This window comes from Stegostoma tigrinum, chromosome 11 (genome assembly GCF_030684315.1).
Source record: "Stegostoma tigrinum isolate sSteTig4 chromosome 11, sSteTig4.hap1, whole genome shotgun sequence".
NCBI lineage: Eukaryota > Metazoa > Chordata > Chondrichthyes > Orectolobiformes > Stegostomatidae > Stegostoma > Stegostoma tigrinum.
In genome coordinates, this window is record NC_081364.1 from 67125794 (window position 1) to 67145267 (window position 19474).

The window sequence follows — 19474 nt, forward strand, 5'->3', positions numbered from 1 at the left end:
CCTATCTATTTCACTATTGCCCTTTAGGGAAGCAAATCACCCATCCTTTCCTGGTCTGGCCTACACGTGACTCCAGACCCACTGCAGTGCAGTTACTCCCTGGCCACTTAGGAATAGGCAGTAGGTGCTGGAGTGGCCAGCAACGTTCACATTCCATTAACAAATAGAAATAAGTCTTAGGGCGATGACTGTTGTAAACCATTCACTGTTAGACCAACAAAAATCTGTATTTATTTAGCACGTTTAACATAATAAAACATTTCAAGAAGCTTCACCGAGATATAGGAACAGAATTAGATCATTCAGCCCATCAAGCTTGTTCTGCCATTCAATCATGTCTGATATATTTATCAACTCTACTTGCCTGCCTTCTCCCTGTAACCTTTGATCTCCTTAAATCAACATATAGCACTGAACAGTGTAAGGGGTCGTTAGCTCAGATAAGCAAAAGTATTCTTGAAAGGGTGAGATTTCAGATACCGAGGGCTTTAAGAGTTGGAATGCCATGGTTCAAGTTTGAAACACGACTGTCAATAGTGGGCTGATGAAAAACAGGTATTTGCAGGAAGCCAGAAGTAGAGAAGTGCAGAAGTCTCCGAGGGGCTTGTGGAGAATATAAAGACAAGGAGGAGAATAGTCCTGGAAGGATTGGGGAAAAAATGTTGATTTAACATCTAGTTGTTGCTTCACTAGGACCCAATATAGATCAGTAAAGACTATGTAACAGGGGAACAGGACTTGGTGAGAGATATGGGCAGTAGAGCATGAGTTGACCCCTTACTTAGATAGTGTGGAATATGAGAGACCAGCCAGGATGTTGGAATAGCCAAGTGTGGAAGTAATGACGACATTTGCATGGGTTTCAGAAGAAGTGAGTTCAGATGGGAAAGTCGGGCAATGTTATGAGGGGTAAATAAATCAGAAGCTCTTCCCTACGTTAAAGCAAGGTGACAAACACGCAGATATAATCAGAATATTGCCAGGGAGAGGGAGCAGTTGCAAGGAAGTGAAGTTTCGAATAGGGACCAAAGCATTGGCTACTGTCTTCTCTGTTCAAAATGGGATATGAGCATCAATAACTAGTCATTGTTAGAAGGGTGAACATTTATAGCTAAACACATTAGGATGGTAAGAATTCATAACTAATCATTGTTAGGTTGTTGATGATTAGTGAAACCACTATTATCATCACTTGCAATGATAGCCAATCATTAGTCATGACAATCAAGAAATTGATTCTTCCCTGTTTGTCTCTTCCAGTCCACTACAAACATTCGAGCAAACTGTAATAAGATGATAATGATGTTCACAGACGGAGGAGAGGATCGAGCCCAGGATGTCTTTGAAAGACACAATTGGCCCAATAAAACAGTGAGTAGATATGTGTAATTGCCATCCCTGTTTTGCCATCACAACAGGCCGCCAGCAATGTCAGCAGGGTGAGTGAGGTAGTGAATAAAGGTGTGAGCCCAGGTTAAGTGAGATAGTGACCATCAGTACAAGACCAGTGTGAATGAGGTAGTGAACAGCAGTGTGAGCCTACTGTGAGTGAGGTAGTGAACAGCAGCGTGAGCCTAGAGTGAATGAGGTAATCAACAGCAGTGTGTGAGGTAGTGAACATCGGTGTGAGCCCAGTGTGTGAGGTAGTGAACAGCAGTGTGAGACTTGAGAGTATATGACACGAGATGTTCCTGGGCATGTCTGGTTAGCACTATGTAATTGTTAGGTATTTGGGACAAACCTGCCCATCCTATTTCACTTTATCCTCCTCAAATTGTGTGTTTTGCTGCATGATCGATTTGTAGCTTGTTGCTATGGTGACTATTTTAAAATGGTCTGGCCTGTGGGAAGGTTGTATTTCTGTCAATGGAGATTGGTGCGGAATATAATCTTGAAGAATATAAATTATTTTTGTTCCTCAGTGGCCTCTGGACAGTCTCCCAACAGGCCAGTATTATACAATAATTTTAACAGGGTCTTGTGTCAGTTTGATATTTGTAGTTTTACCATGCAATGATCATAGCTTTCTGGTTTATTCATGTGGAGGCAACGGTAGTGATCACCACTGATCATTCGTTTATGACTAAAAGAATGACTTGCATTTAAAAATCACTTTTCAAAATTTTAGGACATCCCATGGCGATTTGCAGCCAATGAAGTACCCTAGCAGGGTTGCAATTAGAACTTCTCACTTCTGTTATCATTCTTATAAATGTTTTGACACCTTTTCCATTACCTTGATCGCCTTTGGACAGAGCAGTGATTGGCAATGTGTGCAGTTCTCCAACTATGGTCAAACCAAGGTTCAAGAAAAATATAGTATTACAGCTTGTGGTACAGTGGTACAGTCCCTACCCCTGGACCAAGAGACACAAGTTCAAATTCCACTTGTTCCAGAGGTGTGGAATAACATCTGTCTACAGGTTGATTAGAAAAATATGAAAAATAGGCATAATATTAAGCATTGATTGAAAGGGAGTGAGCAATTATGTAAACCTTCTGCAGATTAAAATTTCATAAACAGTGATCATTTCAGCCTAAAAGTTGAAGACTTCAGTCTGTATTTAAATGGAGATTGAATGAATGGTGTCTAGGACAATGATCAGATTACAAATAAATATGGAAAATGTAAACTTCTCTCCTATAATCACACTTATGGGAAAACTTAGGTACATTATATTTCAATATGTTTGAATCTGAAAGCAACAGCAGGAAATGACTGGATAGTATTTAAGAAATATTGATAACTTCATAAATGTTCTGTTTAAAAGATGAGTCATACTGGAATTATTGAATGTTCCAAAACAAGTACAGGTCCTTCTACCTATACAATGTTTTCTCCACATCCTAAATTACACCCTCCTGCATGTTGCCATTATGCTTTAATATCCCACCAAGTCTAATCACAACCTCCTACTATCTCTACATAGCCTTCAACATCCCAGCCAAATTAATAGCATTCTGCTTCTTACTCCCAATATCTTCTAATTGTCCAAAAACAAACAATTGTAGATGCTGGAAATATACAAATGGGTCCAGAAATACTGAAAACACTTCTGAATTTTTTTTTCCTCATTTAGAAAATAGTTTATGCCTTCATTCCTCCTATCAAAGTGCATGACCTCACACAGTAGAAAGGGTGGATATAGTGGACCATGGTTGGTACACTATATGGATGAATTCCATCTGCCGCTTCTTTGCCCACTTTCCTATGTTGTCTAAATCCTTCTGCAGCCTCCCCATCTCCTCAATGCTACTTGCCTCTCCACCTGCCTCCTCAAGCTTAGCTAGAATGTCCTCAGTTCCTTCATCTAGATTATCAACGTATAAAGTGAAAAGTTGTGGCCGGAACACCACTTGTCACCAGCTGCCATCCTGAGAAAGACGCTTTTATCCTCACTCTCTGCTTTCTGCCAGACAACCAATCTTCTATCCATGTTAGCAGCTTGCTTCCAACATCAATGGCCCTTATCTGACTCAGCAGCCTCTTGTGTGGCACGTTGTCGAAGGCCTTTATTGGCTCTCCTTGCTCTAACCTGCTCATTTCCTCCTCAAAGAATTCGAACAGGTTTGTCAGGCATGATCTCCTCATGAAGAAACCAAAATGACTTTGCCCTATTTTACCATGCACTTCCAAATATTCAGAAATCTCATCCGTCACAAGACATTCCAGAATCTTACCAACGGCCAAGGTTAGGCTAATCAGCCTGTAATTTCCTGTCTTTTGCCATACTTCCTTTTTAAACGGGTGGTTACAGTAGTTCTTTTCCAGTCCTCTGGCACCCTCCCTGATTCCAGTGATTCTTGAAAGATCACCACTAACGCCTCCACTATCTCTTCAGTTATCTCCTTCAGAACTCTGGGATGTAGTCCGTCTTTTCTAGCACTTTGTCCTTGGTGATGGCCGCTATACTCACCTTTAGCACCACCACACCCCTCCAACTCTCTTGAAGTACTTGAGGCTAATAGTAGCAGCTTTATTGTACTCCCAACGCATCTGCAACATCATGGTACACTAAATCCACCCCTTCTACTGTTAGCATTTCGACAGGGATCAACCCCGGTTCAAAGAAGAGTGCAGAGTGGTATACCAGGAGCAGCACCGGGCATAACTAGGAATGAAGTGCCAACCCTGTGAAGCTGTATAAACTCAGCACACTTGCATGCCAAGGAGCATAAACAGCAAGTGATAGAGCTAAGCGATCCAACAACCGACAAATCAGATCTAATCTCTGCAGCCCTGCCACATCCAGTGATGGACAATTAAATAATTCACTGGAGGAGGAGGCTCCATCAATGTCCCCATCCTCAATGATGGAAGAATTCAGCACATCATTCTAAAAGATAAGGCTGAAGCATTTGCAACTGTCTTCAGCCAGAAGTGCCAAATGGATGATCCATGTTCACCTTATCCCAAAGTCCCCAGCAATAGCAGTCTTCAGTCAGTTTGATTCACTGTGCATGATATCAAGTTGCAATCACGGTATCACAATTGCAAGTATTGGATACCTCAAAGGCTATGGACCCTGACAACATTCCATGATAGTTCTGAAAATTTGTGCTCCAGAAGTTGCTGCACCCCTAGCCAAGTTGTTCCAGTACAACCATAATACAGGCATCTACTGGACAATGTGAACATTGTCTAGGTATTTCCTGTACACAAAAAGCAGAACAAATCTAACCTGGTCAGCTGTTAACTTCATCAATCTACTCTTGATCATCAATAAAGTGATAGATGATGTCATCAACAATACTGTTAGACAGCACCTGCTTAGCAATAACCTGCTCAGTAACGCCCAGTTTGCGTTCCGCTACGACCACTTGGCTCCTGACTTCATTACAATTTTGATTCAGACATGGACAGAAAAGCTTAATTCCAGAGGTGAGGTGAAATTGACTGCCTTTAACATCAAGGCTACATTTTGACCGCGTGTGACATCAAGGAGCCCTAGCAAAACCGGAATCAGTGGGTATCAGGCGAAGACTCTCTGTTGTTTGGTGTTATACCTTGCACATAGGAAGATGGGTGAGATTGTTGGAGGTCAGGCATGTCAGGTCCAGGACATCTCTGCAGGAATTTATCAAGGTAGTGTCTTAGGTCTAACTGTCTTCAGCTGCTCCATCCTTTCTTCCATCATAAGGTCAAAAGTGGGAATGTTTGCTGATGATTGCACAATGTTCAGCATCATTCACAACTCCTCAGAATCTGAAGCCCGTGTTCCAAAGCAGCAGGACCTGGACAATATAATAAAATGTGAGGCTGGACGAACACAGCAGGCCAAGCAGCATCTCAGGAGCACAAAAGCTGACGTTTCGGGCCTAGACCCTTCATCAGAGAGGGGGATGGGGGGAGGGAACTGGAATAAATAGGGAGAGAGGGGGAGGCGGACCGAAGATGGAGAGTAAAGAAGATAGGTGGAGAGAGTGTAGGTGGGGAGGTAGAGAGGGGATAGGTCAGTCCAGGGAAGACGGACAGGTCAAGGAGGTGGAATGAGGTTAGTAGGTAGCGGGGGGTGCGGCTTGGGGTGGGAGGAAGGGATGGGTGAGAGGAAGAACCGGTTAGGGCAGACCAGTCCAACCTGTCTCTGCCTCCCTAACCGGTTCTTCCTCTCACCCATCCCTTCCTCCCACCCCAAGCCGCACCCCCCGCTACCTACTAACCTCATCCCACCTCCTTGACCTGTCCGTCTTCCCTGGACTGACCTATCCCCTCCCTACCTCCCCACCTACACTCTCTCCACCTATCTTCTTCACTCTCCATCTTCGGTCCGCCTCCCCCTCTCTCCCTATTTATTCCAGTTCCCTCCCCCCATCCCCCTCTCTGATGAAGGGTCTAGGCCCGAAACGTCAGCTTTTGTGCTCCTGAGATGCTGCTTGGCCTGCTGTGTTCGTCCAGCCTCACATTTTATTATCTTGGAATCTCCAGCATCTGCAGTTCCCATTATCTCAGGACCTGGACAATATCCAGGTTTGGGCTGACAAGTGGAAAGTGACTTTTGTATCACAGGTGCCAGGCAATGATCGTTGTCAATAAGAGAGAATCTAACCATTGCCCTATGACATTCAATGGCATTACCATCACTGAATCCCCCATTATCAGCAGTCCTCAGAAACTGAAGTGGACTAATTTTATAAATACTGTGGCTGCTAGAGCAGGCCAGAAGATGGAAATACTGCAGCAAGTAACCCACCTCCTATCTCTCTAAAGCCAATCCACCTCTTCAAGGCATAAATCAAGTGTGCAATGAATGTTCACAACTTGCCTGGATGAGTGCATTTTCCAACAACGAGAAGCTTGACACCATCCAGGACAAATCAGGTCGGTTGATTGGCACCATGCTAGGTAACAGCATGTATACCATCTATAAGATGCAACGCAGAAATTCACCAAAGCTTCTTAGATAGCACTTTCCAAACATATGAAAACCACCGTCTTGGAAAACAAGGACAGAGCATACATGGGAACACTACCATCTGTGAGTTCCCTTCCAAGTCACTGACAATCCTGACTTGGAAATGTGTGACCTGGTCAAAATCCTAGAACTACCTACCTACCAGCATTCTGCGTCTATATAAACAAAGTGGACGGCAGTGGTTCAAGAAGGCGACTCACCATAGAACCATACAGCATGGAAACAGTCCCTTCAGCCCAACTCATCCGCACCAATTAAACATCCCAATCAAACTACTCCCATTGCCAATATTTGGCCCAAATCCCTCTGAACTTTTCCTATTCCTACACCTATCTAGATGCTTATAATTGTGTCCACCTCCACCACTTCCACTGACGGCTCATTCCATACACACACCACTCTCTGCATGAAAATGTTACCCCTCAGGTCATTTTTAAATCTTTCCCTTCCCACCTTAAACCCTATGTCCTCTCTATTTGGACACCACAATTACCATAAGCTATGCACCCTGCCCATTCCCCTCATGATTTTATAAACCTCTATAAGATCACCCTTCAGTCTCCAACACTGCAGAGAAAATAGCCCCAACCACTTCGGCCTCTCCTTGTTGCTGATACCCTCCAGTCCCAGGAACAAAAACAAAGTTGCTGGAAAACCTCAGCAGGCCTGGCAGCATCTGGGAGGAGAAAACAGAGTTAACGTTTCAGGTCCGGTGACCTTTCTTCAGTCCCGGGAACATTCTTCTAAATCTTTTCTGCACTTTCTCAAGTTTGACAACATCCTTCCTAAAAAAGGGCAAAGAAAATTACATGCAGTATTCCAAAAATGGCCTCACCAATGTCCTGTACAACTGCAGCATGACATCCCAACTCCTATACCCAATGTTATGACCAAAGAAAGCAAGCATGCCAAACACCCTCTTCACTACCCTGTCTACCCACCACTCCACTTTCAAGGAATTATGCACCTGCACCACTAGGTCTCTTTGTTTGGCACATTCCCCAGGGCACCACCATTAACTGTATAAGCCCTAACCTGCTTTGTCTTACCAAAATGCATCTCACATTTATCTAAATTAAACATTCCTCGACCCATTGCCCCATCTAATGAAGGCCCTATTGTTCTCTGAGATAATCTGATTCACTTTCCATTACACCATCTATTTTTGTGTCTGCTACAAATTTGCTAGCTATACCTCCTATATTCACATCCAAATCATGTATATGAATGAAGAAATGATGTGGATCCTGCTCCAGTTCTTGTGGCACACCACTGGTCACAGGCCCCCAGTCCAAAAAATAACCCTTCATCACCGCTCTCTGCTTCCCACCTTCAAACCAATTTCGTATCCAATTGGCTGTCTCCCCCTTGGATGCCATGTGATCTCACCTTACAAACCAGTCTACCATGCAGAACCTTGTCGAATGCTTTGCTGAAGTCCGTATAGACAACATCAACCACTCTGCCTTTGTCAGTCTTCTTTATCATCTCTTCAAAATACTCAGTCAAGTTATTGGGAAACAATTTTTCATGCACAAAATCCATGCTGACTATCTATAATCAGTCCTTGCCTTTCCAAATACATTTAATTCCTGTCCTTCAGAATGCTGTCCAACAACTTGTCATCAAGGATATGAAGCTCACCAGCCTGTAGTTCGTTGGCTTTTTCTTACAGCTTTTTAAAAATAATGGCACCAAATTAGCCAATCTGTTCTGACACTTCACCTGAAGCTATCAATGTTACAAATACTTCAGCAAGGTACCCAGCATTCTCTTCCCTAGCCCAAACAAGATGCTGGGAAACACCCAATCAGGACCCAGGGATTTATCTATCTTTATGTATTTTAAAGCCTCTCTTCTGTAATATGATCTCTTTTGAAGACATCTCTTTTTATTTCCCCAAGTTCCCTAGCTTCCATGCCATTCTCCACAGAAAGCATTAATACAGATTGTTTGATTAGTGTCTTCTGAAAGGGAACCAGTGATAGGCAATTAATTGCTGGCTCAGCCAGCAATGTCTACATCCTATGAATGATCCTTTAAAAACTTGGTTTATCTGTAAATGTTGCCCTGCTGTTCGTTCTTTTTTATGACTGCTGTTGGGGAGTAACAACCAAAACAAGCAAGATTACCATAAAAACCACAGATGAAGAAATTATCAGCAAGGTTTCGTCTTTCTGTAGATTTTACTTTAGCACAAATAAGAATGTATAAGAATTGAATATCAATTAGCAGGCAAATTATAGCCAATACAAAGTATAAATTACACATGGATTGGCAAAGACTCTCAGGCATTTGTGTCACTGCCTGTAAAAATATGCATCATACGGACCAATATTTCATAATATTCCAAGGAAATTACAATTGATCCCTTTACAATTAATGCGATGTCTTTAAAATCCTTTCCAAATATTCTTAATAACAATTATAACTTTCCTTTTGACGTTTTGATTAAATAACAAATTTTCTTTACAGCATGGCTTCCAGGGAAAAAATTAACACACTTTATTCCAGTCATGTTTTGAATAATTGATTCCTGTGTCTCAGTTAGCCCACGGCGTTGGCACCTCAGTGTAGTTACCACATTTGCGTCTAAGTTACTTTGCACTCTCCAGTTCAATTAGAAGACAGTATATGGCTGTATTCCACAATGGAATTTCAGTAAAGAATATAGATGAACAGAAATACCTAGAAATTCAGTACATCAGTCCCTGAAATTGAGTACAGGTAGCTAAAGCTAAATGAGAAAAATCGATCTCTTTTGAACTACCTCGAAAGGCAGTACATCTTTTCGTCAAGACATGGACCAAAACTGTATCCAGCACTCCAGGTGTGACCCCACCAATACTCTGCATGGTTGAAAGAAGATTTCCCTCCAAAGAACTTTTTTAAACTCCAACCCCTTAGCAATAAATGTCAACTTTATATTTGCCTCTTTAATTACTTCTGCACTTATATGCCAGCTACCTCATGTTTCATGCACAAGAACATGTAAAATTGTCCCTGCTACACTTTTTCGGTGTCTCCATCCATTTAATTAATAGTCTTTTTTTTACTTTTCTTGTCAAAGTGTATGATTTAACATTTTCCTACACTAAACTCCATCTGCCATTTTTTTTTGCCCATGCAACCGATCTGTTTCCCCTTGCAAATTCCTTATGTCATCATCACAACATGTCCTCCCACCTTTTTCCAGTCATCCGCAAATTTGCATACATTGCAGTATGCCTCCTCATCCAAGTCATTGATGTAGATAATAAATGATTGAGGGCCTAGGGCTGATCCTTGTGGCATTCCACCAGCCATATATTTACATCCCAAAACATACCCATTAATCATGACTCTATATCATCTGTGTGTTAACCAATCCTCCAATCTGAGCTCCAGGAGCCTTCACCCCATTAGTTTGTCAAATATTTTATCCCTCATGACAGAGACTATTACAAGACCATTCCCTATTGAACATGTTGCTTACTTGTTACTTTTGCAATGTTTAAATTGTCTGCCCTGTGAAGATTGATGTAAAATATTCATTTTAATATCTGTCATTTATCTGTTCCCCGTTACCCATTTCCCTGTCACATTCTCCAAGGTCCAACACTTGAGCTGCTGTCTTTTCTTTTATATTCCCAAATAAGCTCTTTATTTTTATGTTTCTTGCCAATTTATTTTTATGATCAGTTTTATCCCTTTTAATTAGCATTTTAGCCATCTGCTAAAATGTTTCCAATCCTCTAGTATATTACTAGTGTTGCCACTTTGTGTGCTTTAGTTTTTGAATAGATATTCCCCACGACTGCTTTTGTTAACCATGGGTGGCTCATCTTTCTTATCAAGTCTTCCTTTTTGACCAGAATATGTTTTTGCTATGCATTATGAAATATCTGCTTAATTGGTTCCATTGCTCATTCACTGATCTTCCCTATAGCCTAGTTTCTCAGACCACTTTAAACAATTATTAAGCAACCAGGCAAAAATGTGACTGATGGAATATAATGTGGGAAATGTGAGGTTAAGCACCTTAGCAGAAAGAATAGAGGAGCTGAATATTATTTAAATGGGGAAAGAGTACAGCAAGCAATGAAGGATTTGGGAGTCCTCATCCATGAATTGCGAAAAAGCTCGCATCCAGGTTCAGCAGGTAAAAGAAAAGGCAGATGGAGTATTTGTCTTTATTTTAAAGGGAGTGAAGTATAAAAGTAGGGAAATTTTGCTAAAAATGTATAATACACTAGCCAGACCACAGCTGGAAGACTGTAAACAGTTTTGGCCTCCTAATCTAAGGAAAGATTTATTGATATTAAAGACAGCCCAAAAATGAGTCTCTAGGCTGATCCTGGGAATGGAAGAACTTTTTTTTAAGGAGAATTGAGTAGGTTTGCCCTGTATTCACTGTAATGTAGAAGAATGAGAAGTGACCATATTGAAATATGCAAGATTTTTCAGGGATTTGACAGTGTAGATGCGAAGACGTTGTTACCCGATGTGGGAGACTCTGCGACCAGACGACATAAATCACAGAATAAGAGGTTGTGTATTTAAGACAGAGATAAGAAGAATTTCTTCTCTGAGGATAGTGACTCTGTGGAATCCTTTACTGTAGAGGGCTCTAGAGGCTGGGTCATTAAATATATTTGAGGCTGTGATAAATAGGTTTTTAATCAGTTAGGGAATCAAGGGTTATAGAGAAAAGATGGGAAAATGGAGTTGAGGACTATCAGGTCAGTCATGATCATTGAGTGGTGGAGCAGACTTGATGGGCTGAAATATCTACTTCTAATGATTATTCCTATTTAAGTTGAGGACATTGGTTTAAGGTCAGAGTTGCTATCCATCAAACTGATCTTGAAATTCTATCATGTTGTGGTTGCTGCCCTCTAGAGAGTTCTTAACTTTAACAGGTAGCACGGTGGCTCAATGTTAGAACTGCTGCCTCACAGCGCTAGCGACCCAGGTACAATTCCAGCCAAGGGCAACTGTCTATGTGGAATTTGCACATTTTCCCCATGTCTGCATGGGTTTGCTCTGGTTTCTTCCCACAGTCCAAAGATGTGCAGGCTAGGTGGATTGGCTATGCCAAATTTTCCATAGTGCCCAGGGATGTTTAGGTTGGGTGGGTTAGGTTAGACATGGGAAATGCAGGGGTACAGGAATGGGTCTGGGTGGGATGCTGTTCAGAGCGGCGGTGTTGCCTTGTTGGGCTGAATGGCCTGTTTCCACGCTATTGGGATTCTATGATTCTCTATGAGATCTCTTATTAATCTCATTGCATATTACTAGATCTAAAATGGCCTATTCTCAGGTAGATTGTATAATGTACCACTCTAAGAAACAAATCCAGGTGCATTTTATAAATTTGTCTTTTATGCTTGACCATCTTATTTGTCCAAACAATGTGCAGATTAAAATCACCCATGACAGTTGTGATGCCCTCCTTACGTGTCACCACTATTTCTTGATTTTATGCTTTGTTCTACACTGAGGCAACTTTTCATTTAAAAGCCTATAGAAGATTATCACCTATGACTTCTTTCCCTTGCTATTCCTTATTTCCACCCAAGGTGACTCCATATCATTCTCCATTTCACTGATACCACTGCGCACCACCAAACTGATACCATCCTTTAGTAACAAAGCTATCCCATTTCATTTTCCTTTATTCTGATTTTTCTGAAATATTGAACACCCTTGAATATTGAGTTCTCAGTCCCAGTCATTCTACAACTGCAGGTCTGTAATAGCTGTCAAGGCATATTCAATTCTTTCTATTTATGTTGTTGACTTGTTTATTTTGTTGCAAATGCTATCTGAAGTCAGATAAAGTGCCTTAAGCTTTGTCTTTTATTCGTTATAACTTACTCTGGTTCTAATTTCTGCCCCTTACTCTCAAACGTTGAATATTGTTCACTTCTTCAGTACCCTGAACCTCTGGTTTCTCATTTATTTTTTGACTTATTTAAACTCCCCTTCAGTTGAACACCCCATCCTACCCCTACTCACTACTACCACTACATTATAGTGTCAGTTTCTCACTCTAACTTAGACCAGGGAATCTGCCATTCTTTGGTAATAACATTATTATTTCTGTTTATTTCACTGTAGTCCTGGTCTGTACTTTGACACAAATATTGAGACGTAGATTGAGGCAAAGCATTATTTTTAATACTCATACAGACTTGCCCTGCTCATATTTATAAGTAGATGGTAGCTGTGCTTATTAAACTGTGGTAATGTAGCATGACACTATATGCCTGGACTGACTGCTCAAACTGTACATTGTTTCTCACAGTCAGTATAATCTTACACCTGTGAAATACTCCAGAGAGCAAGAGTTTGTCTCCGGTTCAGTTAGAGTATTTGGCTTCAGTCTGCAGAGTGAGATTTGTGGCATGTTCTCCCCATTGTGACCTGATGCCTAATTAGGCACTTAATCATAGCAGCAGGTATTGTACACACTGTGACAGGTTAGCTTTGAATCATTATCATACTGTACAGTGAGGAACAGGAACCAACTGGCTGAATCAGTCACTGGTATGGAGCTAAGAGAAAAGCGTAGAAAAAAACAGAAGGGGTTATTGAACTGATATTATTGAGGCTGTAAGATCCATTTTAAATGACATTGCCATGGTTTCAAAGCTGGAAACTGCTGATTGGATGGAGCCAGGGTTAAATTTTCAAGGCATGAAGAGAACGAGGTGACGCAAATTACTTCAACAAAAATACGAAGTGATCACGGGAAGAATTTGTAGCCAACTTTTCTGAATTGTTTAGTAAAACTGGGCACCCATTTCATAGCTAACACATAGGTTCTGAGGAATGCCAGGCCAGTTTCCTACAGACCTTGTCCAGTGTGCTCAACTCTAAGGGCAAGAAATGAAAATATTGGAGATGGAGAACATTATCACAGAAGAATAATAGGGCTACTCCCTTTGCAGTAGTTCCAAATGCAAATGGTAGTGTAAGAATATGAGGGGATTATACAGTAAATGTAAATCAAGTCCTAGAATGTAATCCATCTGATAATTTGTCAAGTACTGTTGATCTGTTCACTATGTGAATTTCAAATCAGATAGATTTTTGGCTAGCAAAAGTATTAGGGATATGGGCCAAATGTATTAGGGATATGGAGTTGGATCACAGATCAACTATGATTTCATCGATTAGCAGAACAGGCTTGAGGGGCTGAATGGCCTAGTCCTGTTCTTATATTTTTAGGCAATTTGAAGAAAAAAGGCTGCCTATCAGCAAATTGAATTAGCTAATGAGCCAGAGTAATATTTGGCTATTAATAGCCAATTGGATGCATTTCTATTTAAGATGCTGCCATTTAACAAATAGCATGTTTACCATTTTGGATACTGTTGTGGGTGTGGGGGGACCTTACAGGGTTAAGCCATGGGGTACAGGTCTGTGGCACAGAGTCTGCCCCAGTTGCTCAGAAGGGAAGGGGGGAGAGGAGGAGAGCATTAAATATTGGGGACTCCATAGTTAGGGGGACAGATAGGAGATTCTGTGGGAATGACAGAGACTTGCAGTTGGTGTGTTGCCTTCCAAATGCCAGGGTCTGTGATGTCTCAGATCGTGTTTTCGGGATCCTTAAGAGGGAGGGGGAGGGGGAGCAGCCCAGGTCGTAGTCCTTATAGGTACCAACGACATAGGTACGAAAAGGGATGGGCATGTGAGGCGAAAATTCAAGGAGCTAGTGTGGAAGCTTAGGGCTAGGACAAACCAAGTTGTTATCTCTGGTTTGTTACCCGTGCCATGTGCCAGCGAGGCGAGGAATAGGGAGAGAGAGAAGTTGAACATTTGGCGACAGGGATAGTGCAGGAGGGAGGGTTCAAATACCCGGAAAATTGGGGCTCATTTTGGGGTAGATGAGACCTCTACAAACAAGCTGGTCTACGCCTGAAGCAGAGGGGTATCAATATGCTGGGGGGGGATATTTGCTAATGCTCTTTGGGAGTTTTTAAACTAATTCGGGAGGGGGATGGGAACCTGAATTGTAGCTCCAGTGTACAGGAGGTTGAGAGTAATGAGGCCACGAATAAGGTTTCAAGGTCGCAGAAGTGTACCGGCAGGCAGGAACGTGGTTTGAAGTGTGTGCATCCAGAATAAGGTGGGTGAACTGGCAGCATTGTACCTGGGACTTTGTTGTTGTGGCCATTTCGGAGACATGGATAGAGCAGGGACAGGAATGGTTGTTGTAGGTTCTGGGGTTTAGGTGTTTCAGTAAGATCAGGGAAGGTGGTAACAGAGGGGGAGGTGAGGTGTGGCATTGTTAGTCAAGGATAGTATTACAGTGGCAGAAAGGATGTTTGATAAAGACTCGTCTACTGAGGTAGTATGGGCTGAGGTTAGAAACAGCAAAGGAGAGGTCACCCTGTTGGAAGTTTTCTATAGGCCTCCAAAAAGTTCCAGAGATGTAGAGGAAAGGATTGCAAAGATGATTCTGGATAGGAGCGAAAGTAACAGGGTAGTTGTTATGGGGGCTTTAACTTTCCAAATATTGATTGGAAATGCTATAGTTCAAGTACTTTAGATGGGTCAGTTTTTGTCCAATGTGCGCAGGAGGGTTTCCTGACACAGTATGTAGATAGGCCAAAAAGAGGCGAGGCCACGTTGGATTTGGTACTGGGTAATGAACCAGGCCAGGTGTTCGATTTGGAGGTAGGTGAGCACTTCGGTGATAGTGACCACAATTCTGTTATGTTTACTTTAGCGATGGAAAGGCATAGGTATATACCGCAGGGCAAGAGTTATAGCTGGGGGAAAGGCAATTATGAGGTGATTAGGCAAGATTTAGGATGCATAGGATGGGGAAGGAAACTGCAGGTGCTGGGCACAGTTGAAATGTGGAGCTTGTTCAAGGAACAGCTACTGCATGTCCTTGATAAGTATGTATCTATCAGGCAGGGAGGAAGTGGTTGAGCGAGGGAACTGTGGTTTACTAAGGAAGCTGAATCTCTTGTCAAGAGGTAGAAGGAGGCTTATGTAAAGATAAGGCGTGAAAGCTCTGTTAGGGCACTTGAGAGTCACAAGTTAGCCAGGAAGGACCGAAAGAGAGAGCTAAGAGGAGCCAGGAGGGGACATAAGAAGTCTTTGGCAGGTAGGTTCAAGGAAAACCCAAAAGCTTTCTATAGGTATGTCAGGAATAAAAGAATGACTCAAGTAAGACTAGGGCCAGTCAAGGACAGTAGTGGGAAGTTGTACGTGGAGTCTGAAGGGAGAGGCACTAAACAAATATTTTTCATCATTATTCACTCAGAAAAAAGACAGTGTTGTCAAGGAGAATACTGAGATACAGGCTATGAGACTAGATGGGATTGAGGTTCATTAGGAGGAGGTATAGCAATTCTGGAAAGTGTGAAACAAGATAATTCCCCTGGGCCAGATGGGATTTATCCTAGGATTCTTTGGGAAGCTAGGGAGGAGATTGCAGAGCCTTTAGCTTTGATCTTTATGTCATCATTGTCTACAGGAATAGTGCCAGAAGACTAGAGGATAGCAAATGTTGTCCCCTTGTTCAAGAAGGGGAGTAGAGACAAACCTGGTAATTATAGCCCAGTGGGCCTTACTTCAGTTGTGCATAAAGCGTTGGAAAGGATTGTAAGACATAGGATTTATAATGATCTAGAAATGAATAATTTGATTATGGATAGTCAACACAGTTTTGTGAAGGGTAGATCGTGTCTCACAAACCTTATTGAGTTCTTTGAGAAGGTGACCAAACAAGTGGATGAGGGTAAAGTGGTTGATATGGTGTATATGGATTTCAGGAAAGCATTTGACAAGGTTCCCCACGGTAGGCTATTGCAGAAAGTACAGAGGCATGGGATTGAGGGTGATTTAGCAGTTTGGAATCAGAAATTGGCTAGCTGGAAGAAGACAGAGGGTGGTGGATAATGGGAAACTTTCATCCTGGAGTTCAATTACTAGCGGTGTACCGCAAGGACCTGTTTTGGGGCCACTGCTGTTTGTCATTTTTATGAATGACTTGGATGACGGCGTAGAAGGATGGGTGAGTAAATTTGCGGATGACACGAAAGTCGGTGGAGTTGTGGATAGTGCAGAAGGATGTTGCAGGTTACAGAGGGACATAGATAGGCTGCAGAACTGAGCTGAGAGGTGGCAAATGCAGTTTAAGGCGGAAAAATGTGAGGTGATTCACTTTGGAAGGAGTAACAGGAAGACAGAGTACTGGGCTAATGGTTAGATTCTTGGTCGTGTGGATGAGCAGAGGGATCTCGGTATCCATGTGCATAGATAGCGAGTTTTGAGAAGATTTGTAGCTCAGGTTGAGGTTCTGGATGTGAGTTTGCTCGCTGAGCTAGAAGGTTCGTTCGGAATGCACGAGAATTCCTAGAAGCATGGCATTCCAACCGGAACTCCATCAACAAACACATTGATTTGGAGCCAATCTACCATCCCCTGAGAAAAAGAACAGGAAATGACATCACCAACGCAGGAAATGACATCACCAACCCAAGGAAACCTAACCAGATAAATAGAAAGCGGGACATAACACCAGCGCTTCGTCGGAGGCTCACTGATGATGTTACCTATAATGATGACGAAACGTCTGAAAACGAACCTTCCAGCTCAGCGAGCAAACTCACATCCATGTGCATAGATCCCTGAAAGTTGCCACCCAGTTTGTTAGGTTTGTTAAGAAGGCATACGGTGTGTTAGGTTTTATTGGTAGAGGGATTCAGTTTCAGAGCCATGAGTTCATGTTGCAACTGTACAGAACTCTGGTGCACCCGCACTTGGAGTATTGCGTACGGTTCTGGTCACCACATTATAGGAAGGGTGTGGAAGCATTGGAAAGGGTGCAGAGGGGATTTACCAGGATGTTGTTTGGTATGGAGGGAAGGTTTTATGAGGAAGGGCTGAGGGACTTGAGGCTGTTTTCATTAGAGAGGAGAAGGCTAAGAGGCGACTTAATAGAGACATACAAGATGATCAGCGGATTAGATAGGGTGGACAGTGAGAGCTTTTTTCCTCAGATGGTGATGGCTAGCACAAGGGGTCATAGCTTTTATAGGACAGAAGTCAGAGGTAGGTTCTTTACTCAGAGAGTAGTAAGGGCGTGGAATGCCCTGCCTGCAACAGTAGTAGACTCGCCAACTTTAAGGGCATTTAAATGGTCATTGGATAAACATATAGAACACAGAACATTACAGCACAGTACAGGCCCTTCGGCCCTCGATGTTGTGCAGACCTGTCATACCAATCTGAAGCCCATCTAACCTACACTATTCCATGTACCTCCATATGCTTGTCCAATGATGACTTAAATGTACCTAAAGTTGGCGAATCTACTACCGTTGCAGGCAAAGCATTCCATTCCCTTACTACTCTCTGAGTAAAGAAACTACCTCTGACATCTGTCCTATGTCTTTCACCCCTCAATTTAAAGCTATGCCCCCTCGTGCTCACCGTCACCATCCTAGGAAAAAGGCTCTCCCTATCCACCCTATCTAACCATCTGATTATTTTATATGTCTCAATTAAGTCACCTCTCAACTTTCTTCTCTCTAACAAAAACAGCCTCAAGTCACTCAGCCTTTCCTCGTAAGACTTTGCCTCCATAGCAGGCAACATCCTAGTAAATCTCCTCTGCACCCTTTCCAAAGCTTCCACATCCTTCTTATAATGCAGTGACCAGAACTGTACACAATACTCCAAGTGCAGCCGCACCAGAGTTTTGTACAGCTGCAGCATAACCTCTTGGTTCCGGAACTCGATCCCTCTATTAATAAAAGCTAAAACACTCTATGCCTTCTTCACAGCCCTGTCAACCTGGGTGGCAACTTTCAAGGATGTGTGTACATGGACACCGAGATCTCTCTGCTCATCTACACTACCAAGAATCTTACCATTACCCCAGTACTTTGCCTTCCGATTACTCCTACCAAACTGCATCACCTCACACTGGTCCGCATTTAGCTCCATTTGCCACTTCTCAGCCCAGCTCTGCAGCTTACCTATGTCTCTCTGCAACCTACAGCATCCTTCGTCACCATCCACAACTCCACCGACCTTCGTGTCGTCTGCAAATTTACTAACCCATCCTTTTACGCCATTATCCAGATCATTTATAAAAATGACAAACAGCAGTGGATCCAACACCGACCCTTGCAGTACACCACTAGTAACTGGTCCCCAGGATGAACATTTGCCATCAACTACCACCCTCTGTCTTCTTTCAGCAAGCCAATTTCCGATCCAAACTGCTATATCTCCCACAATCCCATTCCTCTGCATTTTGTACAATAGCCTACTGTGGGGAACTTTATCGAACGCCTTTCTGAAATCCATATACACCACATCAACTGGTTTACTCTCATCTACCTGTTTGGTCACCTTCTGAAAGAACTCAATAAGGATTGTGAGGCACGACGTACCCTTCACAAAGCCGTGCTGACTATCCCTAATCAATTTATTCTGTTCTAGATGATTATAAATCCTATCTCTTATAACCTTTTCCAACACTTTACCAACAACTGAGGTAAGGCTCACTGGTCTATAATTACCAGGGTTGTCTCTACTCACCTTCTTTAACAGGGGAACCACATTTGCTATCCTCCAGATGTCATATGGATGTTAATGGAATAATGTAGGTTAGATGAGCTTCAGGTTGGTATCACAGGTCGGCGCAACATCGAGGTCTGATCGGCCTGTACTGCGGTGTAATGTTATACGATCTATGTTCTATTTGACCTGCACCCTGGAATATTTAACAGGGTGATGAGCCAAGTTTTATAAGGAATTCAGAGACTGATGTGATATTTGGATGACAAACTAATTTCAGCTCCAAATCGACAGACGCATGTTACCAGGTTGAAGGAAGTGTTCCAGTGTTTGGAAAAGCATATTGTTCAAGCAAAAGCAGTCAAATGTGAAATGTTTGAAAATTCTGGAGATTAGTTGAGTCACAGGTTAGTCAAAGTTGAGTTGCAGCCAGCCCAGAATAAGGTTCAAGCAATAAGAAATGTGTCATACGGTAGAATATTCTGAGCTCAGATCTCTTCTGGGAGTAGTAAATTATAAAGATAAAT

General features: G+C 42.4%; 1 protein-coding gene across 3 annotated transcripts in view; it reads left to right on the forward strand.

The window, feature by feature from the left end:
* The window catches only part of cacna2d2a (calcium channel, voltage-dependent, alpha 2/delta subunit 2a), an 815854-nt gene that overhangs the window by 656146 nt on the left and 140234 nt on the right, over positions 1 to 19474 (forward strand). For all 3 annotated transcript variants that reach the window (XM_048547478.2, XM_048547479.2, XM_048547480.2), the window contains one exon: positions 1261 to 1371. In XM_048547478.2, the coding sequence (XP_048403435.1) occupies positions 1261 to 1371 (111 nt within the window). The remainder of the gene's footprint in view (positions 1 to 1260; positions 1372 to 19474) is intronic.